We start from the raw sequence: 27,103 nt of genomic DNA, 5'->3' as shown, positions 1-27,103 counted from the left end.
TCTGAAGCCAAAGGACCAGGTAAAAAATCTTGGCATTATTATTGACTCTGATCTAAATTTCAACTCCCACATCAAGCTTATAAGAAAATCTGCCTTCTATCATCTAAAAAATATAGCAAGGATTAGAGGCTATATGTCCAAACAAGATCTTGAAAAACTAATTCATGCTTTCATTTCTAGCAGGCTAGACTACTGCAACAGTCTTTTCAATGGTCTTCCCAAAAAAGCTGTTAAACAACTTCAGCTCATTCAGAATGCGGCTGCTAGAGTTCTAACAAGAACCAAGAAAGCTGAACACATTACACCAGTTCTCAAATCCCTGCATTGGCTGCCAGTAAATCTTAGAATAGACTTTAAAATTCTGCTAATAGTTTACAAATCTCTCAACGGGTCAGGCCCACACTACATCTCTGAAATGCTTCTACACTATGAACCATCCAGATCCCTGAGATCTTCAGGCACTGGTCTACTAATTGTCCCAAGGACCAAATCTAAACATGGTGAAGCCGCGTTCTCCCACTATGCCTCTCATAACTGGAACAAACTCCCTGAACACATTAGATCTGCCCCTACTCTGCCTATTTTTAAATCCAAGCTAAAGACCTTTATGTTTACTCTTGCTTTTAACTGCTACTAAACTACTGCCTCTCTCGGCCTGTAATTTTAAAAAGATTTTTCCTGTACATTTCCAACAAATGGACTGTACATGTAATAATAATACTGAAGAGTGCCTTGTAACTTATTTAAAACAGAAATAATGTTTCATGTTTGTTAATTTGAGTATATATTTTAACTAAAACTGTCGGCTGTGTTTTTTATGTGTTTTTTATATGTGCATTGCTTTGCTGCTTGTTTTTTCGATTATTTTTTTGTAAAGCACCTTGAATTGCCTTTGTGTATGAAAGGTGCTATATAAATAAAATTTGACTTGACTTGACTTGACTTGACTTTGACTTGACTTGGTGAGGTAGCCCCTGTACTTCCACCTCAGCTGTCTTACAAACTATTGAACTTAACAGCTGTCTTTTTACAGCTCCAAAAAAAAGCATAGCAACCAACCCTGCAGTGGTATAACACTGCAGGGTTGGTTGCTTGATGACCTCCTAGATCAAAGCAATGTTGTTGAGCAGACAATGAGCTAAACATTTGACTTTTGGACTGTTGGAAGAGATTTGATCGACATTTTACGCATTCATTTGTTGATTCTGTTGATTTCAGCAGTTTGGAAATAGGCGGAGAGTTTCCACTGAGGGGTGAATTTGAATTTAGGCATGAATAATTCCTCTAAGATAACATGTACATGGTTAAGTTAACATGTTGCTCTTTGTGATGCTCCAGGTGCTCTCTGCTGCCACCATTGTTGCAAAGCACACGTCGGCTCTGTGCAACGCCTGCCGCCTGGCTTCCTCCAAGGCAGCCAACCCAGTTGCCAAGAGGCACTTTGTCCAATCTGCCAAGGAGGTGGCCAACAGCACCGCCAACCTGGTCAAAACTATCAAGGTAGGGCTGCTCCAGCAGTCTCATCCAAGGGTGGCTCTGTCCTCTAAGCTGCGTACGACTTAATAGACCAACTTTTATAGGATTGAGATTGATCTTGTATAATGATTTTGATGAATCCTCCTATTGAATTAATTCTGAAGCATTTCTGATTAATTTCAGCTAATATTGACACTCTAAAAAACAGTTGTTACTCGATGCACCTGCTGTATTCTAATTTCAATCCATGCACCATGTACCTTCTTCTCTCTCTCTAGGCTTTAGATGGTGATTTCTCAGAGGAGAACAGGAACAAGTGTCACGTTGCCACAGCTCCACTAATCGAGGCTGTGGAAAACCTGACAACATTTGCCTCCAACCCAGAGTTTGCCAGCGTCCCTGCTCAGATCAGCCATGAGGTATGCATGTGTGATCATCATGTATGGCTGTTGCATAGTTTAAGTTCATTAGCAACATTGTAGCAACTTGCTGCCACAACAGAATATTTTAATACATTCATTCTACATTCAGGCTGAATTTGCTCGTCTAAAAACTTGTTTTTCTACAGGGCTCTGCGGCTCAGGAGCCTATCCTTCGATCGGCACGCTCCATGCTCGATAGCTCCACCCACCTGCTGAAGACCGCACGCTCATTGGTGATCAACCCCAAAGACCCGCCCACCTGGTCTGGTCTGGCTGGTCACTCTCGCACCGTCTCGGACTCCATCAAGAGTCTGATCACAGCTATCCGGTGAGTGAGTGAGTGAGTGACCATTGGTTCATACTGAACAAGTTCAGATCGCGTCCAGTCCAGCGTCAAGTCCAGCTCCGGCTTTGACTGACTTACTCTGTCCCTGTGGCCTGTCCTCCAGACCACTTGGAGGTGTCACAGTTATTTTGGCAGCCCAGCTTGATCTCTGTCTTTCTCTGTACGTAGTGACGGCCGGGGCCCCACACGATCTATCTCAGCAGAGGTGACCTGAGCCTCTAATGAGAGGAGTGATTGAGTAGAAAATATGTTAGGGTGACTGAAACCATATCCTGCCAGCCTGCCTGTGTTTGAACCAAAGTGAAGTCTGTTAACAGTCTCCCCTCCTCCTTGCTTCCTGTCTCATCTCATTTGTCTTTCTTCTTTTCCCCCTCGTCATCCCTCTCTCCATCCATTTTTCACCCCCATCTACACCCCCACCCGCCTCCCCCATTCTCTCTATCGCTCTTCTCCTCCTCTTCCCATTTGTCTGTCAGGGACAAGGCCCCAGGCCAGCGGGAGTGCGACTCGTCCATTGATAACATCAACAGATGTATCCGGGACATTGAGCACGCGTCTCTGGCTGCAGTCAGCCAGAACTTACCTAGCAGGGACGACATCTCACTGGAGGTAAGTAACCATCAGAGAACAGCCCCTCTCATCCACAGGCAACTGTCTGTCACTCTGTCTGTCTGTCTGTCTGTCTGTCTGTCTGTCTTTGTCTGTCTGTCTGTCTGTCTGTCTGTCTGTCTGTCTGTGTCTGTCTGTCTGTCTGTCTGTCTGTCTGTCTATCTGTCTGTCTGTCTTTGTCTGTCTGTCTGTCTTTGTCTGTCTGTCTGTCTATCTGTCTGTCACTCTGTCTGTCTGTCTGTCTGTCCGTCTTTGTCTGTCTGTCTGTCTGTCTGTCTGTCTTTGTCTGTCTGTCTGTCTTTGTCTGTCTGTCTGTCTGTCTTTGTCTGTCTGTCTGTCTGTCTGTCTTTGTCTGTCTGTCTGTCTGTCTGTCTGTCTGTCTGTGTGTGTGTGTGTCTGTCTGTCTGTCTGTCTGTCTGTCTGTCTGTCTGTCTGTCTGTCTGTCTGTCTAGCTCTATCAATTAGCTATCTCTCTCTCTTTCAGGTCCAGACAGATTTACACTCAACCAACTTCTCAGCACATGTTGTTATTTTGCTCTCTTTCTCCTGCTTTCTCTCTCTCTCTATCTATTAAGATAATCATCTATTATTGGCTGTTTTAATTAGGTTTTTGTCCATTCTAGGTCACAAACAGCTCATTACATAGAAATCAGGGATTCTGTAGATGCTGTGTTACCGTTTAGCTCCTAATGTATATATGATTTAATGAAATCTACAATACACAGATGCATTGATTTGATTTATCGTATGGCAATAGATCTACACTTTGGCTAATTGTATCCTCATTTGGCGGTTACCACCCTACACCCGATATTGGTAGATTTGCATGCAGGACTTTGTCATGGAGCAGTTTATGGTGCTTGCAGGACACCAGTTGTATTTAATTATAATGAATTGAAGGACACTTGCTCGAGTAGCTTGGGGCAAATCTTTCTCGGTCTAGTTCCCTGCCTGCCACCTTTTGCACTTTCCCCCATGGAATTATTGGAATTTACCCCTGTCTCTTGTAAAAGTACGACACAAAAAGTCTTTCCTGTCTTCAGGCGCTACAAGATCAGCTGACATCCACCGTGCAGGAGATTGGCCACTTAATCGACCCTATTTCCACCGCTGCCAGAGGCGACGCCGCCCAACTAGGACACAAGGTACAGTCTACGTACACACACACACACACACACACACACACACACACACACTATTAAACCAAGGGCAGGGAGTTATTTATTACTGTAACTATGAGTAACAAATACTTTTTCTTTTTTTAAATGATAGTATGACAAATATTTCCTCACGTAACACAAAGTTATACTTACCATAAACAAAGAAATACTTAAAGAGTTTAATACACACACATAGAGACATACATGTATTTGAAAAGGTGAGCAAAGATATACAAACAAATATAATAGGAACAAAGATGAGTTTTGAACTCACTTGTTCTAAAGCACCAATCAAAGAAAGATGGCGGCTGTGCCTCTGCTTGCACCTTGTGAAGGTGTGCCATTTACCTGAGTTTAATTGAGGGGAAAGGGGAAAATATTGCAGCCTTTCTGAACTTTGACCCCGTGTGTGTCAGGTGACCCAGCTGGCCGGCTACTTTGAGCCACTGATCATGGCCTCTGTGGGCGTGGCCTCCAAGCTGAACGACCACCAGCTGCAGATGACCTTCCTGGACCAAACCAAGACCCTGGCTGAGTCGGCCCTGCAGATGCTCTACGCCGCCAAGGAGGGCGGAGGAAACCGCAAGGTAAAACCAGAGCCGTATAATAGAAGAGTTCCGACATCTCCATTCACTCCAATGGACCAGTTTTTTTCCAGGAAGGAACTCTTGAGTAAAAAAAGCAGCACTGTCGAGTTGCAGCAAAATAGACAGTTTGTGTTGTACTTTGAAAGGGTTTTTCATCCCTTGAATCAAATTTTACAATATCAGCTTTATTTTAGCATGCAAAAGTAGCGCGAGACCCATTCCTGGCTGTTCATTGGCTAATGAGTCTCGCATTTTGGTCCTCCACTGATGCCACTCTCTTACTAGAGGACACTAGGTAAAACCATCACACTTTCCACTCTCGCTGTTACGCGTGGGAATGTGACGTCAACTTTCTGACACCCACCCACTGTCGCCATTTTACTTGCTGTCACGCAGCGTCTGCGCTGGTGTTTTCGTTGCGTTCGAGTCATTTCTTTGCATTCGCTTCCAGTTATTGGCGGGTGGGACGGCCGAGTTGTATGAAAGGCTGCAATAATGGGTCTCGCGGTGGAGAGGGGGTGGAGCTTGAACACAGGGCAAGATGCCAGCTGGTAGCGTCTTCGTGTACCCAATATTATGAATGAGTTACGGTTGTAAATCAACCAATATGGTGGAAAACCATCTCAGAATGCAATGCAAATGCAGATTTGTGTGCAATATAATTATTAGGGGTTCAAGCCCTGAAGGGGCTGAAACCCTATTGTTTTTGTGCCGGTTTATTATTATCGTTGTCGTTTTCCATCTGCCCCGACGCAAATTCCCATGAGTTGGTAAATGGCAGAGACCTGACATTTGGCCCAATGACAGATATTGTTGGCTGGTAGGTGCTCAAAAAAGATTTTTCGAATCGGCCTGAAGGTGGCGCTATAATCGACAGTTTTACGTTAAAGGCCATAACTTCCACGCCGTTGGTCCGATTTTCAAACTTTTTTTTTCCAGATGTTCAGGTGGACCTGCTCTACAAATTTGCCATAAGGACCCTCAATGTCCGCCTGGAAAGTTTTTGAGATATTTGGAAAAGTTTGGAAAACACATTTTTTGCATCTCCTCCTAGACCGTTGGACCGATTTGCACCAGACTCGCAAGGAAGCATCTATGGAGCAAGCTCTACAATCGTGATCGGTGGATTTTTGAAAGCTACTTTAGTTTCGGAGATATTGATCGTTAAAGTTGAGAGGGGCGTGGCCTCACAGCTAAATTGTCCTCACTTCATGACCGATTAAGAAATCTTCACGAAACTTGCAGGAGGTCTTCGGAGACCATCCTAGACCATGTGTGTCAAATTTTGTGCAATTCGACCAAAAGGGGGCACCATAAACGGCAGAAATGGGCGTGGCCTAACACAAAAAAGGCCGTAACTCTGCACCTGTTTGTCCAATGGTCGCGAAACTTGGCAGATATATCAAGGAGGATGTCCTAGTCAGAATCAGAAGCTTTGTCATCTGCGCAAGGCTTGAACCCCGCCCATCGCCGCTTGCGGCTATATTTATTTATTATTATTATATTATTTATTTATTATTATTATAAGTTGGATTCACTGACCAAATATTTCCATGATTAAAGACTTGACAAAAAGCTAGTAAAAAATGTGGCTGACCTCAGAGAGGTCCTCAGTGTCCAGCTGCTGCCCCTCATTGAGAAGAGCCAGTTGAGACGGTTCAGACACCGGGCACCTCCCTTTGGAGATGTACTCTGTACGACCGACTGGGAGGAGAGCCAGCGCAGAACCAGGATGCACCAGAAGGGACTACATCTCCCCCAGGAGGAGCTGGAGAAAGTTGGATATCTGGGCTGCCCTCCCACCTCAACCCAGACCTGGATAAGCAGCTAGGAAATGGATGGATTCATTATGAATCCATCTACAAGAAGAATAAGTCAGAAAGCTTCATGATGCAGCAGTCGTGGATTCTCTTGCTGGAAATAAATGAACCTTCTTCAGAGAGTAAACCATTCAACACAAGTGTTATATTCCATCCTCAGAAAAGGAACAGAACTGTAGCATTTCAAGCAAAGTGTGCCATTAAAGATCATGTGTTTGAAGGGTTCAAAGTTGCACTATAGATTTCCTGGTAGCTATTTAACAGATCCATTTAACAGAAGGACCCTATGATGTCAGTGGATCAATACTGAGGATGATTGCATCCACAAATACATGTCTTCATTATGACATCCTAAAAGATGTGCTGTGTGCTCACACCTCCGTGTCATAACTCACAGGCGTCTCATACCCATGATGCCATAGCGGAGGCGGCCCTGCTCATGAAGGAGGCGGTCGATGACATCATGGTGACACTGAATGAGGCTGCCAGTGAAGTGGGCATGGTGGGCGGCATGGTGGACGCCATCGCAGAGGCCATGGGCAAGGTGAGTGGTGCGGACCGGGTGCATGCTCTGCCCATCGGCTTCCTATTTTTGAATGCCTGGGTTGTGATTGGTTAATTAAATTCACGCTTATGTGGGGGGTTTTCCTCCTGTCTTAATTAGCACTTAACAGCAGCTTTTCTCTGGCACTGGCAACGCAATAAAATGTAGTCAGGGCTACCCGAGACTATAGCAGCACCTGGTGCCACTTTAGCATAGCCTTCATGGACTGGTAGAATGCTGCAGCTGGTATGATAGAAAGGAACTTGGTTTGGGCGGACTGCCACACACAACATGGTGCCAAAACAAGTGGGATACAATAGATTGGAACAGATTACAACAGCCAGGGAAGTGAAATTGATTTAATTTTTTCCCAGGCAATCAGGATTTTGGACCCACAACCATTAACTTCTAATTAAGATTCCCTTTTCTTGCGTTCTAACCCACTGTTTCCTGTTTTTGTGTGCAATGTTTTCATCACAACCTCGGCCTCACTCCAGGCACATTAATACAAGTCAGCAGCAGCCATTGAAACAGAGGAAACTTGACCCTTCAAAGCTACTGTACTCTCAGCCAGTAGCACGCCATCAGACTATTTCTCCAATTAACAGTCAAACTGTTGGCAAACACATCTGAGGTGTGAAGCAAGAAAAAGCATTTTCTCTCCAGTGCAGACAGAGAAGAGCATCTTCTAATCACATCTTTCTGGAGCTCAAAGTCACACTCGTTATCTCAGAGGTGCAAAAGTGCCTCACATCTGTTAGTCTCCAATGGGAACAGCATCTCTGCATGTTTTCATGCCATGATTCATTAATGAAAGTGCCTCCTGCTGGCTGCGTGGGAGCTTGCGGGTGTGTGTGCGTGTGTGCGTGCACGTGTGCGTGTGTGTGCACGTCTGTCGATAGGCGTGTGCATGTTGTTGATTAAATGGAGATAATCCACTAAAAGAATCCATCAACACAAGTCACTCCGTGCTTTTCTGCTGCGGTAAGAAGACCACAGTCAGATTACAAGGTAGAACTTAGCTCAGCAGGCAAGATGAAGATGAACACCATGTTATGTTGTGCATTCAGACCGGCACATTTTTCCCACATGTCATCATTTCTATCATCTCCACCAGCGTTCCCATGACGCCCTGTGTTGAGCACTAATCTAATTAAGCAGAGATGCCAGAGGAATAATACACGGATGCCGCCGCCCAAATGTTTGGGTAGCGAATGCCAATTCAAAGCTGTAATTAATGACTGGATTTGGAGGGTAATTTATGACACAAGTGTTTATATTCATATTGAGTGTTTTGTTCCATTTGATATTCTGATACTGTTTGTGGTGTTATTGGATTGGACACGGTAGAGTGGGGGTAAATCAAAAAGCTGAGTCTAATTTATGGAAAGCAGTTTAACAGACTGATGCTTGCACACCTGCTGGCTTCATTTTATAATTGAAGTGTAGATGCACATGCCATTGCGAGTGAACATGAGCTGATTGTGTGGAAGTTTTAAGATGTGTGTGCAATTAGAATAACAAACCAGTGATGTGGAGTATAAAGAGTGTGCGTGTGTGTATGTATCCTCTCTCCGTAGCTGGAGGGTACACCACCTGAACCAGAGGGCTCATTCGTGGATTACCAGACCACCATGGTGAAATACTCCAAGGCTATCGCTGTCACTGCTCAGGAAATGGTAAGATGGGACAGCAACGTGAAAGGCTTCCAAATAACTGTTGTTATAATCGTTGATGAATTTAAATTACGTGCACGGATGTTTTTTGAAAATTGACATATAAACCAAAGAAAAACCAACCTGTGTATGTACGATACAATATAATCTCTGTCATGGCAGCTGTTAGAAATTTACAAGCCCGAAATTAAACTCACTTGGGTGGTGATTGGTGTTAATTTCCTACCGATATGCAAAGCGTGTAATGACTAAAATTGAGGGGATTCATTAGCAACATTCTACCTTGTTAAAGACTGATTTAAATTTTTTATGCCTTGGCGACCACACCATGTTCTTCAAGAACCAACTGAATGAGACATTTCACTCCCCTATACCTCATTGTTGTGAAACGTGGTGTGGTAAAAGTTCGTTTTCTACAAATTTAGTTCTGGTTTTTTTGGACAGCATATAATTAATACAATTAATAAAAAGTTGTATAATTATGTAAATTTTACTTTAACTATCAACATTCAGAGCTGTGATGTTAATCTCCCATTATCCGCAAATCAGGTTCAGTGACATCACATGATGGGAGAAGTTAGGGATTTGGCTACAATTACTGCGTGCATATTGTGATATATACTGTATATCTAAATCATTTATGATGGAAAATGACAGATAATCTTGGCATTTCACAATTGTTTCTATATGTACAGTACAGTAATATGCTATAAGCTATATTAGAAAATGGTTCAGTTGCTAACAGCCAAGCAGCCCCGCAATATTTTATTCTCTATAGAATAAATAAATAAAGGCAGCTAATCAGCTCGGGGAGCCAGAGCGCTGAAATCACATTCAAATAAATGGATAATTAATTCGGTCTATACATCATTATCACAAATGCACTGCAGGACTGTGCGAAATCTGTACATTTTTATTGTTGTTTTTTTTATGCTGAGAGTCCCAGAGGAGTCTGAGGACCAGGTGAGATTGTACGGTTTGGTTTGGTTTGGTTTGGTTTGGTTTGACAGTGTGTGTTTGTCCACCAGATGACCAAGTCGGTGACATGTCCAGAGGAGCTGGGAGGCCTGGCCTCTCAGGTGACAACAGATTACGGTCAGCTGGCTCGTCAGGGCCGACTGGCTGCTCACACTGCCGAGCCAGAGGAGGTGAGGGTGGAGACACACATACAGACCCTCACTCACCATACATCTGTCCTGCACCAGCACTGACCTGTGTTTGTTTTGTTTTGGATTAGTAGTATTATTATTTGTCTCTTTTCCTTGGTTAGAGCAAGCACGGGGGACTATGTATGTATAGAACATGTCATGGTGTCATTTTGGACAAATCCATGGAACTAGTTTTTAAAAATGGCATAAATCCTTTACAAGGAGTACAGCACTCCGCTAAGCAGTGCCTTTATCAGGTCAACACAATGTGACCATTTCCTGTACACATTTACATGTCATTCTATTATTTACTTTAATCCAAATTGTATTTTGCCAGGCGTGTCCGTTCATAAACTTGAATTCGTACTTGCCTTTGTATCTAGTGAATCACCCAGTCAATTCTAATGGCTGTCCTATATCCAGATTGGTTTCCAGATCAAGTCTCGAGTCCAGGACCTGGGTCACGGCTGCATCTTCCTGGTCCAGAAGGCCGGGTCGCTGCAGATCACCCCCTCAGACAGCTTCACTAAGCGGGAGCTCATCGAGTGCGCCCGCGCCGTCACCGAGAAGGTACCACAACATATTCCTTTTGATCTTTAAGGGTCTTTAACCCCTCTCTCCAAAGCATACAAGTATATGGCTGATATGTTGAGGAACTGGAGCTGTGTGAAAACTAGCCAACATTGTGTCTATTTTTTTTCCATCACATTGTTACTATCTGCTAATCCACATCCCCACCAAAGTAACTGTGTATCTAAATTGCTTCAAATGTTTCCACACATGAACCAAAGGGTTGTAACTCTCCTCTGCCGCCATCGATATGTTTACGTTTTGTACTAAATTATCCAGGGCTGAAGATTTCCCTGTTAAGCTGCGTTCACACCGACCTATTAAAGTTTTCCGCTGGCGTCGAGTTTACATACAAAGTCAATGCAAACGAGCGATTGAGCGTATATTCGCCCAGGAGAAAAATCGCTGGGCGTCCGAGCGACAGAGACAGAGCGATAGGGAGAAAATACGCTCGTCGCCCGAGATGAAATATCCCAACTCGAGCGAAATTACGCTGGCATCAGTCGCTCGCTGTTCAACGCTGATTGGCTGCCGTGTGAGAGTGAGTCAAGGATCACACTGGCTTGGAACAAACCGCTGGTTTATTGTGTGGCAACAAACCGCATTGACAGCTGATTGACATGCTGAGAGCTGACATGAAGTGAAGTCTGTACTACCAGGATAGATACGCAAGCTTGCGTTAGGAGCACGCTGATAGGCTTAGCTTGTAAACAACTACGGTGGCTCGTAGTGGACAAATATCACGACATTGCGTAACGTTATAGCCCCCAGATGTCCGTCAATTATTGTGCCTGTTGACGAGCGAGTTAAACAGAGCGATTCCAAAGGGTTGCATCGAGCGACAGAGAGAAAAATAAATATCTGTAGCTCTGGGAGACCAACAGTACATAAACAGTATGTCATGTCCTCATCAAAACATGATGTGCTAGCTAGCTGTGTAGTTTACCCCAAGTGGTTCATTCAGCCTGTTAGGCCATGATGTCAGCAGCATGAGAGGGTTGGTGTTGAAACACATTTGATCATATGACACACCCCCTGAAAGCCTTCTCTAAAGATGTGCTTATGCTTCAAAGTCTCACTGTTTGATTCATAATGCCTTACTCTTCTTCATCTTGTTTTAATAATGCATGGTCAATATTCCACTCATCTAATCAAAGCAATGCAATGAACCACCAGTTGTAAGCTTTCAATGCAAACAAAACGCTTTAAAATGCTTTGGGCATGGTAGCATTTGGGGAATCCATGGTGTTTTGCTGTTGTGGTGCTATCAATCTGGGCATCCAGAGTCTTTTGGGACAGAAAGAGGATATTTCTGCGTTTGCGGTGTAGAGTGGATGTCGGCGCCAAGACTTCCGCTTCCGTGCGCCGCGGTGATCCAATTGACGCGAGAATGGAGCTGGAGGCTGGGGGCTGATAGATTGTCGGTCCAGACGACATTTCAGATCATAATAATAATAATAATAAATAGCTGCATATGAGACGTCGTTGGACTGTAAAGAATGATGGAAGGGGCGGGACATCCGCTCTACAGCAGAAACCCCGAAATATCATCCATCTGTCCTAGAGTCATATTAGTCGTCAGATTGATACACTCTGGGTTCCCAGATTGTGGTGCTACTGTATCACCACTAAATTACACTAAATGATAGGGTGCTTTTCTGAAGTGGGCATTATCTTCCTGCTGCAGACCAAATTTCCTTTGGGATAATAATGACGTTGAAGTTGACTTTAATGTAGAAAAAGCCTTGAAACATCTGAAAGCATCTGAGAGGAGAACAAATGGATTTGAAACTAGTTTGACAAATTGTGGTTCCCCTGAGTGAGTGAGTGAGTGAGTGAGTGAGTGAGTGAGTGAGTGAGTGAGTGAGTGAGTGATGCTGTGCAGTGAGTGATGCTGTGCAGAGCCGTGCACCGACGTGCTGTTCTCGCTGTCGCAGCACATTTTTTAATCCTCTTGCGGCTACTCTGTTTGGGGCTTTTCAACTGAATGAATGGGAAGTGTTCATCAAAATCCTTAACATGTTCTGCTTGTAGATCACTATTTTGACCAGAGAAAATAACAGCCAAATCCACTTTTCATATATTTTATGCTTGCTGATTCTATTCACCTTATGTAGAAGAGACAGTCTGGCTTGAGACACTAACCGGAAGTGTAAACACAATCGGAAGTTCTGATTGTGTTTACACTTCCCGTGTGACTCATAAACCTAGTCTGACTCATATGTGAGTCAAACTAGGTTTGACCAGGTGAGTCAGACTAGTTTGAGCAGGTAAAACAGCCAGCGTTTTTGAACAGGAAGTCGTGAAACAATGGGTCAAGTGGGCGGGGCTACATAAGGTGAATTAGTTTGACCTCATAGTATTAGTTTCCAGTAATAAACTAAAATAAACAAAATAAAAACTACCCATCCTGACACGACCCTGATGTATAAATAAATCAATTAAAGTAATAAAATACACAGCTGCTTTTCAGACGGGTCAGGCATGGACACATTCACTCACTGCCTGGTTTAACCATGTCTTCATCTCCTCAGCTGCATTTTTATTGGTGTGTGTGTGTGTGTGTGTGTGTGTGTGTGTGTGTGTGTGTGTGTGTGTGCGTGCGTGTGTGTGTGTGCGTGCGTGTGTGTGTGACTGCGTGCATGCGTGCGTGTGCGTGTGTGTGTGTGTGCACGTGCGTGTGTGCATGAATGTGTGTGTGTGTGTGTGTGTGTCTGTGTGTGCGTCTGCAGGTGTCCTTGGTACTATCAGCGCTCCAGGCGGGCAACAAGGGCACGCAGGCCTGCATCACGGCGGCTAGCGCCGTCTCTGGCATCATCGCCGATCTGGACACGACCATCATGTTCGCCTCCGCTGGCACGCTTAACGCTGAGAATGACGAGTCCTTTGCAGACCACAGGTGAGGGCTGTGTGTGTGTGTGTGTGTGTGTGTGTGTGTGTGTGTGTGTGTGTGTGTGTGTGTGTGTGTGTGTGTGTGTGTGTGTAGAAGTGCCAAAAAAAACATGTGCCTGCCCTGTAAGGTGTTCATGTAGCGTATTTCAATGCGTGCACGACGTTCATACTTAATGCTATGTATGCAGATACATTTGTGTGTGACAGAACTAGATGAGCCTACATGTAGAAGACCTGACTGAAGTCTGAAGTTAGCCTTCAAGCCATATTTCTCCCTGAAGTGACAGCATGACGTTAGCTGGTGAGCAGGGAGGAGGAACGTCTGGAGTTAGACAATACAAATGACCCTCAGGGGCCCAGAGATGGATGAAGTGTCACAGCTCTTCAGGCTAAGCTCTCCACTCAGGCCTGCTTCTAGAACCTTATACAAAATGTCCACAATCTTGTGGACGTGTTATGGAAAATTGTTCCTAATCTTTTCTTTGACAAGTTAAGTTTTTAGCTTGTTTGGTCGAGTTACGTTTGAAGGAATAAAGTCCAAAGTGATAGTTGTCGGGTTCCAAAACAAGATCTGATACATTAAACTCTGCTATTTGTATTTACAAAAGATTTAATATTTCAGCCTAGATCCTTATTGGTCATTATCATAGATAAGAATTTCATTGTATTTACACATAAAGTTGAACTTGAACTTGGAAGAGTTATGGAACCAACAATTTTGAGACGTCCCGCAGGGGGACAGTGAAGGGGAATGACAACCCCCCCCTTTTTTTTTTTTTTATCTCAAATGATGCCATGCATACCCTTAAAAAATGACTTAACTCAATCCCTGCCATCATCTTACTGATCTATGCTGTGTTTGATGTAGCTATGCTTTGATATGAAAGGAGCTGTGCACCCATGTGCATTGTTTTGATAAATTCATTTTATATTACCGGTATATTTTATTTCTGCAGCAGTAAGACATCGAGATCAGGGCCTTCTGTCTTTCTCATAGGAGGAATGCATATGACACTCTTGTCCAGGATATATATCCATGATATTTGGTGCACAGTAACTCAGTGGATTCATCCATCATTGTCAGCTCGGCTGTCTTTGTGTTTTCAGTTTAATCCATCTTGTCTCTCTTCACACCTCCCTTCTCCCTCTGTCTCTTCCTCTCCTCTCTTCACACCTCCCTTCTCCCTCTGTCTCTTCCTCTCCTCTCTTCTCCCTCTGTCTCTTCCTCTCCTCTCTTCACACCTCCCTTCTCCCTCTGTCTCTTCCTCTCCTCTCTTCACACCTCCCTTCTCCCTCTGTCTCTTCCTCTCCTCTCTCAGGGAAAACATTTTGAAGACAGCCAAAGCGCTGGTTGAGGACACAAAGATGCTGGTGTCCGGTGCAGCCTCTGGTCAGGACAGGTTGGCGCAGGCGGCCCAGTCTTCTGCCAAAACCATCACCCATCTGACAGACGTGGTCAAACAGGGTGCTGCCAGCATCGGCTGCGATGACCCTGAGACACAGGTCAGCCAATAAGGCTCCAGGCTACTTTTTGAATCTGAATAATTTCCTCGTTGTCCTTTTTATTCAATGTGCCTCTCATAAGAAGTAGCATGAGAGACTGAACTGTCGATGGTCATTTTCTTGTTTTCTCCTTCTCCCAGACTGAGTGGTGATAACGCCTTGTGCATCTGCGTGTCCTCTCTCTAGGTGGTTCTGATCAACGCTGTCAAAGATGTGGCCAAAGCGCTGGGCGAGCTCATCGGTGCCACTAAGTGTGCCGCGGGCAAGGCAGCAGACGACCCGTCTATGTACCAGCTGAAGGGTGCTGCCAAGGTACGCTGTTTGGGTGTCACTGTACCAGACGTCTGCACTCCTGCACAGCATGCCAGTGTCCGTCTGAGGAGCTACAGTGCCCCCACAGGCCATACATTCAAATTGGATTTTGATCTGAAATATCTCAAATCTCAAATGCCTGTTTTTCTTTCATTCGACCCCTTCTGGTTATATTCTTCTATGTTGCACAATCCACTTTGGTTGCCCCCGATTCATAGCAGAAGAAGGACTGAAATAGTTCCCACTAGCTCTAATCTGCATCTAGTGAGTGTTTATACAAAGAGACAGTTATGCTGTCAGTATAGCAGACATCCTCCCCCCTCGAGGCAAAGCCATTAATCAGTCATAATTATGCTATTGGAAAAACAAATTAAATATTCACACAAGCTAAACTGAAGACAGTGACCCAGTGATGCAAATAACCAGCAAATGATTGCTCAAGACAACAGAGACCTGGGATATTGCCAACCTAGATGATAAAACAGGGAGTAGACAGTGTGAACTGGGGCCCGCAGCAGCGTACAGTACGTGCAGTGTTCAGAGTCTGCTGACTGACAACACTCTTCTTCACTGTTCATGATCACCTGAAACATCTCCGCGTCACACTCCATGACAGCACAGAGGAGCCGAGGAGCTGCAAGATAACAGCATCAGACCCGTGGTCATCGTCCTTTAACGGTCTGAGGAGGACGTACCTCTCATGAGTTTCTAGCTCCTGTGGTGAACAATATTGTGAAGCTGCATTTTGTTCTAGCTGCAGCCATTTCTGTGCTGGTGCTGTGCTCCCCCTATCTGTCACTTCCATGTACTGCTTCCTCATGGGGTAAATGCAATAAGCAAAGCAGTCTCATGCATTCCTTCTTAATTAAAATGTAATCAGTTGTGGCCATCCAGGTACGTGTTTGGTACAGCTGACTCACTCTCTATGCTTATCATGACATTAGTTACTAATTGTTATCATTGACATCAGACCTGGGCATTATACGGCCCGGGGGACAGATGGCGGGGGCATGATGGTCCTGCCTGGCCTGGGAGGTCTAAGACAAACCCACACCTTTTTACTTATGATGCTAGAAAAGCCAAATGAGATGACCTCAATTGGCTGTTTGGAGTGATTTTCAATATAATAAATGCTGAAGAATAAGTGCACACTATGTTTTGTATAATTTGATCTAGTGATAAAATTAGAGGTTATTGCATGACAATATTTATTTGGCCCCCGGCAACAATCTGGGTTTCTCATGTGGCCCCCCAGGACAAATAATTGCCCACCCCTGCCCAGGAACATGTAAATTGTACATTATGATAGCAGTGGAGGCAGCCAACTAGACAAGATTAACATCTTCACAGGGTGGACTCGACACAAATATGTCAGTTTAAAAAAAATTGTACCGTCAAAACGCCTGGTTCGATCACTGTGTATCCCCAGGGGTGGACTCGACACAAATATGTCAGTTTAAAGAAAATCGTACCGTCAAAACGCCTGGTTCGATCACTGTGTATCCCCAGGGGTGACACAAATATGTCAGTTTAAAAAAAATCGTACCGTCAAAACGCCTGGTTCGATCACTGTGTATCCCCAGGGGTGGACTCGACACAAATATGTCAGTTTAAAAAAAACCGTACCGTCAAAACGCCTGGTTCGATCACTGTGTATCCCCAGGGGTGGACTCGACACAAATATGTCAGTTTTAAAAAAATCGTACCGTCAAAACGCCTGGTTCGATCACACAGAGCTGGCTCACCTGGAATTAAAAATATATTTTGAATGGGAATCTATGAGCAAGAGCTACATGTAAGTGTCCTGCCCCCCCCCAACCCCCCCCCCCCCCCCCCCCACACACACACACACACACACACACACACACACAGACAGACACACAGTGCTCCTAGTGTGAATATTACATTGCATAGCCCACTTTCCTTCTGTCCCATTGAATTAGAATGGATAGAAATGGTACTTCCCAGTTGATCGTGGTCCTCTTCTTTTGATTGACCTAATATGGTCACAAAGGACCCACTGCATCCTTTGTTAACGTTGTGTTGCGTCCTGTGTCCGTCATGCCCAGGTGATGGTGACCAATGTAACGTCCCTGCTGAAGACGGTCAAGGCTGTGGAGGACGAGGCCACCCGGGGCACCAGGGCGCTGGAGGCCACCATAGAGTGCATCAAACAGGAACTGACGGTGCGAGCGGGGGGGACACGTGAATATGGAAACATGGGCGGGTGGATGTTACACTACAAACATGCAGGACTGTCAGATCCCTTTGGTGTCTTATCATCGCCGATATCAGAGGGACCCGATAGATGTATTGATTGACAGTGAATGATGTTTTGAGTGGTTTATTATTTTAGATTGAATCCGACAGGTGAAAAGATAGTTATTGAACAGCAGTCTGTTTCTCACTAGTCTCACTAGTCTCTCTACATTTAAACGTTTATGAGCATATATCCTTTCCAACACTGCTGCTTACCCTGCTGATTCACATTCACTTTTATTGCTGCAGGAGGTAATCAGAGAAACGCACTCCCATGTCCGCCTCTCCTAAGAGGCTGACACTGGACCAGCACACCCCATTACGTTTGTGATGGTGATAAGCTGGGTTTTTATCAGTAGTCCCATAGGACTTGTCCCCGGTGTTTTCTTAAGAGAGAGAACAGAGGACTGTTAAATGAACACACACATTCACAGCACTCTCAGCCAAGTCATTTCTGAATGCATTTAAATATTTTATAATCACTTTCAATCTGAGTTAATTTTAGTGTGTTCAGCACTGTTAGTTCAGCTGTGATGGTAATGTGGGTCCTACTAAAAAAAAATAGGAGTAGCAAGAATTAAGAGTACTTGTATACAATAAAACTGCTGTTAGTCTGTTCAATGTAAGATTTTATTTATACTCATTTTGCACGCTCAGAATGCTAAAAGCTATTGACATAATTTACCAGATTTTTGTAAACATCCCAAAGTGTTTGAAGATGCTTCAACTGTGTAAATCCTTTATTTCGTGTTCATAATATACAGTATCATCACCAAAAGGCCAACATAAACATGAATGAATCGCAATGTAATGCAGAGAAAATGTAAATACAAAAAATGTAACATCAACGTTTATCCTGTCAAGTGTATTTGTATACCGTACTGTTTGTCAAATGAAGCCCGATGACTTTGTCGCCCGCAGCTCTTTCAGTCCAAAGACGTCCCCGACAAGTCGACCACGCCCGAGGAGTTCATCCGTATGACTAAGGGCATCACCACGGCAACCGCTAAAGCAGTGGCTGCTGGGAACTCTGCCCGGCAGGAGGACGTCATCCACACAGCCAACCTCAGCCGCAAAGCCATGTCTGACATGCTCACCACCTGCAAGGTCCGCCTCCACCCCGACACACACAACAGCTCATAGCCAGTGGGCAACCCCACCCCCTTTCCCCTGATGACGCGGAAGTCTTTGTTTAAGCTGGCAACTCCTCGAATGGCCACTTGAGGCAGGACTCAGAAGTCCCGTTGTTCCTGTTAAAATGCCTCACTTTGTAACATGGCGAACAAAACAAGCATGGCGGACAAAAGTAGATGCTTTGTTGATGACAAGAACCTTTTTATTTTGCTCACATGTCATTTGTAATATGGTTTTACCGTTACTTGCAGTCCGAGTGGCCTAGATTAATTAGAAAGGTTACCTATTAGCATCAGTCCTGATTTGGTTGACACATTGCGATCATTTCGACACCACAAGCACATGAACACACCAACGTCAGAAGAACTACTTACCAACTCTGAAAATAGGACCATCCGAGGAGTACATGAATGCAGCATATTCCCTTAAAAAAGGCCCCAATGTGACTAAATCTTCTTAACCCATTGACATATTTTCAAATCGGAATTTTTTTCGGGTGCCCATTTTTTCAAAGCGGAAATTTTTTCGGTACCTGATGCAGCATTTGCGTGTATATCCCTCATTTGTGTGTGTATCCCTTTAAGACCGCGAACCGCGTCATGCGGTTCGCGGTCTTAAAGGCATACATGCTGCATCAGGTATCAATGGGTTAAATGTATATTTTTCCACAGCATTGACTCTAATGACTTTACAATCCCCAGTGAGTTTTACTCGTCAAAGTAAAGTTATATATATATATATATATATATATATATATATATATATATATATATATATATATATATATATATCCTATTGACCCGTGAGTATAATGTGTTACTGTCCTTCAGCAAGCAGCGTACCATCCGGAGGTCAGTGGTGAGGTGAGGAACAGAGCCCTGATGTTTGGAACAGAGTGTACAACAGGATACATCGACCTACTGGAGCATGTACTGCTGGTAGGTTGGACACTGTTTTTTTTTTTTTATGCGAGTATCTGTGTGTATTTAAGTGTGATTTAAATGTATGTATTCCTGCTGGGCACTGTGTATGTATCTTTTTATGAATTATCAAATACATGCAATCAATCAATTGTGACCATGTTTATCTGTGTGGATGAAGTGAGTCCATACAGTATGAAGGATGCTCCGATAAAGCCATATGCCAAAATACTTTATGATCTTAATAATCAACTTTATTTGTTAATTAATACAAACATGGTGGAGTCGAGGTAAAGTCTTTCCCTCTTAATCTTTGAAAAGGTGTTTTTGGAGTGTCATCATTCCCACTTTGTCTTTCAGAGCAACAAACCAGAAGAGGTTTATGTGAGGAGGTGCACCTGCTATACATTTGTCAGACATAGTAGTGTTGACCGTGTGTGTGTGTGTGTGTGTGTGTGTGTGTGTGTGTGTGTGTGTGTGTGTGTGTGTGTGTGTGTGTGTGTGTGTGTGTGTGTGTGCGTGTGTGTGCGTGTGTGTGTGTGTGTGTCCAGGTCCTCCAGAAGCCCACTGCAGAGCAGAAGCAGCAGCTGGCGGTGTGTTCCAAACGGGTGGCGGGAGCCGTCACCGAGCTCATCCAATCAGCTGAGGCCATGAAAGGTGATATGACACACACACACACACACACACACACACACACACAGAGCAGGAATATGACACACACACACACACAGAGCAGGGTTCATTTACACTGACGAGCAATAATAGCCCAACGCACGCACACACACACACACACACATGCGCGCACCCACACACACACACACACACACACACACACACATAGTGACACCACACTTGATGACTTCTTTCAAAATCATGTGTTGAAATCAAACCTAAATCAGTAAGTGCTGACTTTGATTGATTTTGTTAAAGTAACACAAGCTGCCAGCCCGGCAGCTTGGGGTACGTCATATTATATTTATTCATATCATATTATAAGTACGTCATATTATATTATTCATATCATATTATAAGTACGTCATATTATGACGTACTTCTTGTAGTGTGTGTTGTAGTTAATGGAGTGGTACACACATTGTAGATGGTCCTCCAGTTAGAGGCTCCTATAACATGTTCTTATCCAAATAGGTACAACAGAGCCTGTGTCTCTCTAACAGCTGATTGCCAAAGAGAATTCATTTTGATGTCCCCAGACAATAGAAGCCTCTCACATAGTGAGGGACTTACAGTTGAGTGTAGAGTGATAAATAGGACTCCTACAATGGCTTTGTCTTGAAATGAAACTGAAATTATGGATTTTTAGAGATCCTTAGCAGAAAGATTCTTTTCAAGCACCTTTTAGTAACATTCCTGTCCCCCTTCTCTTGCCACACACAGATGGAGGTAAGTCAGGAATGTCTGTACTGTCACTTGAGTTGACCGGTTTGGAACACCTTCAGCTTTGATTCAATCATTACCATCACATCTTGAAATCCAGCTGCCATCATTCATCACGATCACGCTACTCCAGTATCTGAAACGCAGAATCGCCTCCATCCCTCACGCTTCACTTTACGCTTCATCTCATCATCAAAATCAGTCCATCTTCATTTCAGTGAATGGCAGTTTGCAGTGCATGATGGGACATGGTGATACTGTCTGTAATGTGGCACTCACCTTTTGTCTGTGTGTGCTCACTGTGTTGGTGCTCTTGTAGTGAGGCATGGTCTGTGTTGCTTTGTGAAGGTTTTTATCACATCCACGCGCTGACTGTGTGTGTGTGTGTGTGTGTGTCCGCGGGTGTGTCCGCGTGTGTGTATGCGTGCTTCAGGTTCGGAGTGGGTGGACCCCGAGGATCCGACCGTAATTGCAGAAACGGAGCTGCTTGGGGCGGCAGCATCCATCGAAGCTGCAGCTAAGAAACTGGAGCAGCTGAAACCCAGAGCCAAGCCCAAGGTAGGTGACTACACTGCCCATAATGCACCGGGACACTGCCGGTACACGGAGAATTCAACGAAATATTGATGTCGCGGCAGTGTTTCTCCTGACAGAGTTGCAACCCAGTTGAAAAGAAAATAATTGTCAGAGGCTTCTCCACTCGAAGAGGAAAATATTCTGGGGTGAAACTCTGCATCACAGGAATAAGACATTTTGATACCACTTACAAATTGTTGAATTTGACTAAATTGGTCAAAGTTTTACACGGTAGAGATGGTGTCAGTAGATTTCAGGGGACTTTCTTGTCTCCACTGGAGGGTATTTTATATCATCATTGCCAGATGGAGTAGTGCCTTTGTCTGATTGGACAAAGGCACTACTCCATCTGGGAATGAGTTTTTAATCAAATACATTTTGGTGCACACACCACATGTGCAGGGGGGAATCTGAGGACTCGTGTTCCCCTCCTTGCACCAGCTGAGAGCATTGGTACCTTTTCAATTTGAACTGTACAGATAAATCAAACCAGTGTATTTTCTTTGTAGTGAAGCCTAGAAGCATGACTGATTCTTTCCTGTCCTTTATCGATGCTCTATGCTTGTCTGTCTATACGCATCTGTATGTCGTTTCTTAGTGTATCTGAAAATATGTCACCGCACGTCAACAAAACACATATATGTAACTGGTGTCACCGCACGTCAACAAAATAACCAGTTTCGTTGTCGTGAGTGACGTTCAGAGAAATGGTGCTCTGTCTCTTGTGCTGTCGCCCTCCATGTTTATGTCATCCCCATCACATTTTCTGTGGCCTAGATTGGAGATCACGAGTTAATCATAGTCTCTAAATTTGAACATTCCATAGCTGTTACGCTCTAAGACATTCACTTTGTCTTAACCCAGTTCACTGGGTATCCATCTTTGTATCAGTCGATCTGTAGCTGATGCTCGCCTCATTGCTGAGGCAAGAACTCACGACAACCCCTTCCCCGCTTCCTATACATCATTTTCTGTCTTTTCCCCATCTCCCATACAACCCTTCGGCCATGTTTCTCCTCCTCCATCATCTTCATCCATCCATCTATATATGTATGGTAGCTGTAGCTAGAGCTGGTCCCAGTATAGCTGACCGTCATGCGGTTACCAGTTAACCCCCCTCCCTCCCGCACTGCCTGCCCCTACCGCCGGAGGCCTTCTCTGCAGGGCTCTGTCTGATATGTTTGATATATTAGGTTGTTATTCAGTCCCAACTATATATCAAACATATTCCTACAGTGTCCCGCTCTGTCTACAGGTGTGTGTGTGTGTGTGTGTGTGTGTGTGTGTGTGTGTGTGTGTGTGTGTGTGTGTGTGTGTGTGTGTGTGTGTGTGTGTGTGCGTGCGTGCGTGTGTGTTGGTGTTGTTAATAGGCGGACTGAAGTAAACTGCACTGTGATGGATAATGCTGATAGATATTCTTTGTGCGGAGTCTTGTTTCGTCTTTGTTTGCACCTATCTCACTACCTGCTATCACACTTTCATGATGAGTTGTTTTCTATCTGACTGTGTGAAGCTCGCTTAGTTGCTGTTGGTTTTTTGGGAAATCGTTTTAGCTTTTCTTAAGGTCCTTACACATCAAGAGCGATGCGAATATACGGCACGAAATTGCGATGCGAGTTTTGACCCACCTGTCAATCACAGCCACAGATGTGTACACGTTGGAAGCGAATTTCTGAAAAATCGAACGTGGTTCGAAAAAATAAACACCGCAATAACGCTCAGCGAAACTTCGCCGTCGGTATGCACGGTTGCATTGACTGATATAGGTTCGGAAAATATTATTGACGTGCGAATTAATCGCACGAAAAAAACGTGCTCGGTGTGTAAGGACCTTTAGTCACCAGCTGCCTCAGTGTTGATGGAAAAGCTTCCCATCAAAGACAAAGTATCATAGGTTTTTCTATGGGAATAATGCTCTCAACAGGAGCATCTCTCTCAACTGCACTCAGTCAGGACAATTTTTCTTTCAACGCAAAAAGCTATGGAATTATTTTTGTAGTTAAGGTCATATTTCTATCACTGTATTATTATTATATTCCAAAGCTTACTTTTTATACAAAGTTTTACATTCAATTAACTTTAATTTGTGATTTTCCTAACCGTTTTAGATCAGATAATGTGTCCATATCACTGGAACATCACCCAAATAGTCCACAAAGTCCTCCTATTAGTTGCAAGTGAATGTCATTTGAGCACACCACTGATTAGAGTTCTAATTGTCTTATTTTTAGTTTATGTTGACAAATGGAATAGATATTTTTAACATTTATGAATTTTAAAGGTTCAGGCCAGTGAAGGGCCCCCATCCAGTCTGACTGTTTGTTCTCCTCCTCCCCCCCCCACCTCAGCAGGCGGACGAGACTCTGGACTTTGAGGAGCAGATTCTGGAGGCTGCTAAGTCCATCGCTGCAGCCACCAGCGCCTTGGTCAAATCTGCCTCGGCGGCCCAGAGGGAGCTGGTGGCCCAGGGCAAAGTGGGCTCCATCCCGGCCAACGCTGTGGACGACGGACAGTGGTCCCAGGGTCTCATCTCCGCTGTAAGTGTTCACTGAAGAGCCATTATATAATGTGCCGGTTAGATTTTGAGGCGATGTCGGGCCGGTTTGCCACCAGCGGTGACTGTTGCTGAATTTAAATTTCTCTCTGTCTCCTTCTCCCTCTCCCCACCGTCAGGCCCGCATGGTCGCAGCAGCCACCAGCAACCTGTGTGAGGCAGCCAACGCCTCTGTGCAAGGCCACGCCAGCGAGGAGAAGCTCATCTCCTCAGCCAAACAGGTGGCAGCCTCCACCGCCCAGCTGCTGGTGGCCTGTAAGGTCAAAGCTGACCAGGACTCTGAAGCCATGAGGAGACTACAGGTACCAGACGCGCTGCGAAACCAGACGGCGGCTTCGCTCTCTACCGGCCCGAGATGCACGTTTTAACATCAATCAATCGTTATCGCATTGACTTTTGAGACATTAGTATAATTACTGGAAACACAAGAGTCAAAACATAGTCGAGTAAAAGACAGAATTCTATTGTTATTTTTTGCCGCGTTGGCTCATATAGACAATGTTTTGCCCACGCTCGGTTTCTCCTTATTTTCTTTTTCTTTCTTGTTTTGGCAACGCGCATTTATGCTCTCAAGCCTTCCTCACTGTGTGTTTTATAATTATGTACACATATGAGACTGAGAAGATTGTTATCTCTGTGTTTCTACACTGCATCTGTGTCGCCTGGATGGATTTTGCAGGAAATTGGCCAGATTGCTTCACAGCAAAAAAAGCCGACTTTATTTTTACTTTGCAAGTAATACACACAGCTTTATTTCCATTCCGCTTTCCTAACTGCAAAGTTTCAACTTCCAAATAACTCACCTCGTTTAAATGCATTTTCGGATACAACAGGATATTATAGTGTTGTTATTTCTTTATTGTCTTTTATTACAGCTTTTTGTTGTGTTTTATTGCGGCTGTGACAGCTGGATTTCCCTCCGGGCTCAAAATAAAGTACCAATTATTCTACCCATCTCTGTGTTTGAAACAGCGATGCAGAGACTGCTGATGCAGGCTGAGACCTTTTATAAGAGGACGCCATGTTTTCCGTTTGTTGTCTAGACAAAATGAGAAGTGCAACAATGTAGCATCCGTCATGTTAATTGCTTTAGCGTGCTGCTAATTGCTCTCAACGGATGTGTTTCCCCTGAAGGCTGCTGGGAATGCGGTGAAGAGGGCATCAGACAACCTGGTGCGGGCGGCCCAGAAGGCAGCGTTCGACAAGGCCGACGACGACAACGTGGTCGTCAAGACCAAGTTTGTGGGTGGAATTGCCCAGGTAAGACAAGACTGTGTCCAGTAGCATCGAATATCATCATGACAAGCTTTTCCTGCCTGGAGAGAAAATCATTATAAATATATTCTCTCCGTGACGACAAAGCCATTTCTAATGGAGACATTTGATCTGAGTAGAGCTCATTCACTGATTGGGTCACATACTGGGAAGCCTTGGTTAATGCAGATATAAATGGTGACTTTAAACATTTTCATGTATTGTGTCATAATTGACTATTGTTGGCTTAGGTTTTATGTACAAAGTGTTGCAAGTTGTTGCTCTTGTATAAAGTTGAACTCTATAAAAGTGGTTTCTGTGTTTACAGGTTTGAATAGTAGCTTGATGGTAATATTTTTATGCCTCCGCCCTTGATAGCCAGGCCGGAGGCATTATGGATCCGGGTTGTCCGTACGTACGTACGTCCGTCCGTATGAGGTTCGTTAACGCGATATCTGAGGAACGCCTTGGCGGAATTTCATCAAATTTGCCTTAAACCTCCACTTAGACTCAAGGATGATCTGATTAAATTTTGGTGGTCAAAGGTCAAGATCACTGTGACCTCTTGAATGCCATTTTTAAGCTTGTTAACGTGATATCTCAGGAATGCCTTGACGGAATTTCATCAAATTTGCCTCAAATATCGACTTGGACTCAAGGATGAACTGATTAGATGTTGGTGGTCAAACTTCAAGGTCACTATGACCTCATGAACGCCATTCCCAAGTTTGTTAACGCAATATCTCAAGAACGGCTTGATAGAATTTCTTCTGATTTGGCTCAAACATCGACCTGGACGCAAGGATGAACTGATTTCATTTTGGTTATCAAAGGTCAAGGTCACTGTGACCTCTCAAATGCCATTTTCAAGCTTGTTAACGCTATATCTCAGGAATGTCTTGATGGAATTTCTTCGAATTTGCCTCAAACGTCCACTTGGACTCAAGGACATTTTGGTGGTCAAAGTTCAAGGTCACTGTGACCTCACACACCCAATTTTCAAGCTCTGTAACGCAACATCTCACGAGCGCCTTGACGGAATTTCTTCCAATTTGCCTCAAATGGCGATTTGGACTGTAATGGCGGAGGCATAAGTCTGCGTTGCGGTCGTTCTAGTTATAGTAGCGTTTAAGGTGCATATACAAATTCCTTTCCTCAGAAAATGAATAAAACAAGAAACTGAGGATAAAAAGCAACATAAATCCCCAGTGATACAATATGAGCAAGAATCTGATAAAGGCAGAACCGTCTGCTTGTTTGTATGTCTGTTCTTCACATATCTCGAGAACCGTTCGTTGGATCGACTTCAAACTCGGGGAGTGCGCTGCTGGGCACCAGACGGAGTGCAGTGCCAAATTTTGTGCATTTCGGACATGCGCATAGTCATAGCGCCACCTACTGGCAACACAAAAAGTGGGTTTTCTCAAGAATCGGTCGTCCGATCGACTTCGGGGAGTGCGCTATTGAGAACGCAGTGGAGTGTGGTGCCGAATTTCAGACACGCACACGGTCATTACGTGCAGTGCGGTAATAGGTTTTGCCGTGTGGTCTCTGTCTGTGCAGATCATTGCAGCCCAGGAGGAGATGCTGAGGAAGGAGCGGGAGCTGGAGGAGGCCAGGAAGAAGCTGGCTCAGATCCGGCAGCAGCAGTACAAGTTCCTGCCCAGCGAGCTGCGAGAAGACAACAACTAGCTAATCAACCAACCCAACGAGCTAATCAACCAACCGTCCATCCGTCTGTCCCGTCTTTCTGTCTGCATACGCATGTATCAGTGTGAGGTGCAGATGTCTGTCTGTGTGCAACTTTGTGTCCTCTTTACCGCACACGTTCACAAGTAGTGGCCTACAAGTGACTTTGAATATGTTGTGACTGACTCAACTGACCGGTGATGCCCGAGCCTACAGTGGGCTCCCATGTGGAAAAGGTCTTGAAGGTCAGCTCCTAA

At 44.4% G+C, this 27,103-nt stretch overlaps 1 protein-coding gene across 1 annotated transcript in view; it reads left to right on the top strand.

Annotated features, from left to right (window-relative positions):
• tln2a (talin 2a) overlaps positions 1 to 26,898 on the top strand; it is an 85,146-nt gene extending 58,248 nt beyond the window's left edge. The window contains exons 35-56 of the mRNA XM_083651174.1: positions 1,339 to 1,500; positions 1,755 to 1,895; positions 2,045 to 2,226; positions 2,721 to 2,853; positions 3,897 to 3,998; positions 4,430 to 4,600; positions 6,818 to 6,964; positions 8,545 to 8,643; positions 9,669 to 9,788; positions 10,212 to 10,358; positions 13,091 to 13,257; positions 14,570 to 14,753; positions 14,940 to 15,065; positions 17,135 to 17,251; positions 18,246 to 18,431; positions 19,289 to 19,396; positions 19,930 to 20,035; positions 21,207 to 21,331; positions 23,698 to 23,886; positions 24,023 to 24,205; positions 25,038 to 25,163; positions 26,721 to 26,898. Coding sequence (XP_083507300.1) covers positions 1,339 to 1,500; positions 1,755 to 1,895; positions 2,045 to 2,226; positions 2,721 to 2,853; positions 3,897 to 3,998; positions 4,430 to 4,600; positions 6,818 to 6,964; positions 8,545 to 8,643; positions 9,669 to 9,788; positions 10,212 to 10,358; positions 13,091 to 13,257; positions 14,570 to 14,753; positions 14,940 to 15,065; positions 17,135 to 17,251; positions 18,246 to 18,431; positions 19,289 to 19,396; positions 19,930 to 20,035; positions 21,207 to 21,331; positions 23,698 to 23,886; positions 24,023 to 24,205; positions 25,038 to 25,163; positions 26,721 to 26,849 — 3,150 coding nt within the window. The 3' untranslated portion in view covers positions 26,850 to 26,898. The remainder of the gene's footprint in view (positions 1 to 1,338; positions 1,501 to 1,754; positions 1,896 to 2,044; positions 2,227 to 2,720; positions 2,854 to 3,896; positions 3,999 to 4,429; positions 4,601 to 6,817; positions 6,965 to 8,544; positions 8,644 to 9,668; positions 9,789 to 10,211; positions 10,359 to 13,090; positions 13,258 to 14,569; positions 14,754 to 14,939; positions 15,066 to 17,134; positions 17,252 to 18,245; positions 18,432 to 19,288; positions 19,397 to 19,929; positions 20,036 to 21,206; positions 21,332 to 23,697; positions 23,887 to 24,022; positions 24,206 to 25,037; positions 25,164 to 26,720) is intronic.
• The last annotated feature ends 205 nt before the right edge of the window (positions 26,899 to 27,103 follow it).

Source organism: Poromitra crassiceps (genome assembly GCF_964638095.1).
Source record: "Poromitra crassiceps genome assembly, chromosome: 14".
NCBI classification, from domain to species: domain Eukaryota; kingdom Metazoa; phylum Chordata; class Actinopteri; order Beryciformes; family Melamphaidae; genus Poromitra; species Poromitra crassiceps.
Note: the sequence above shows the minus strand (reverse complement) of the source record. Positions and strands in the feature narration are given on the sequence as shown.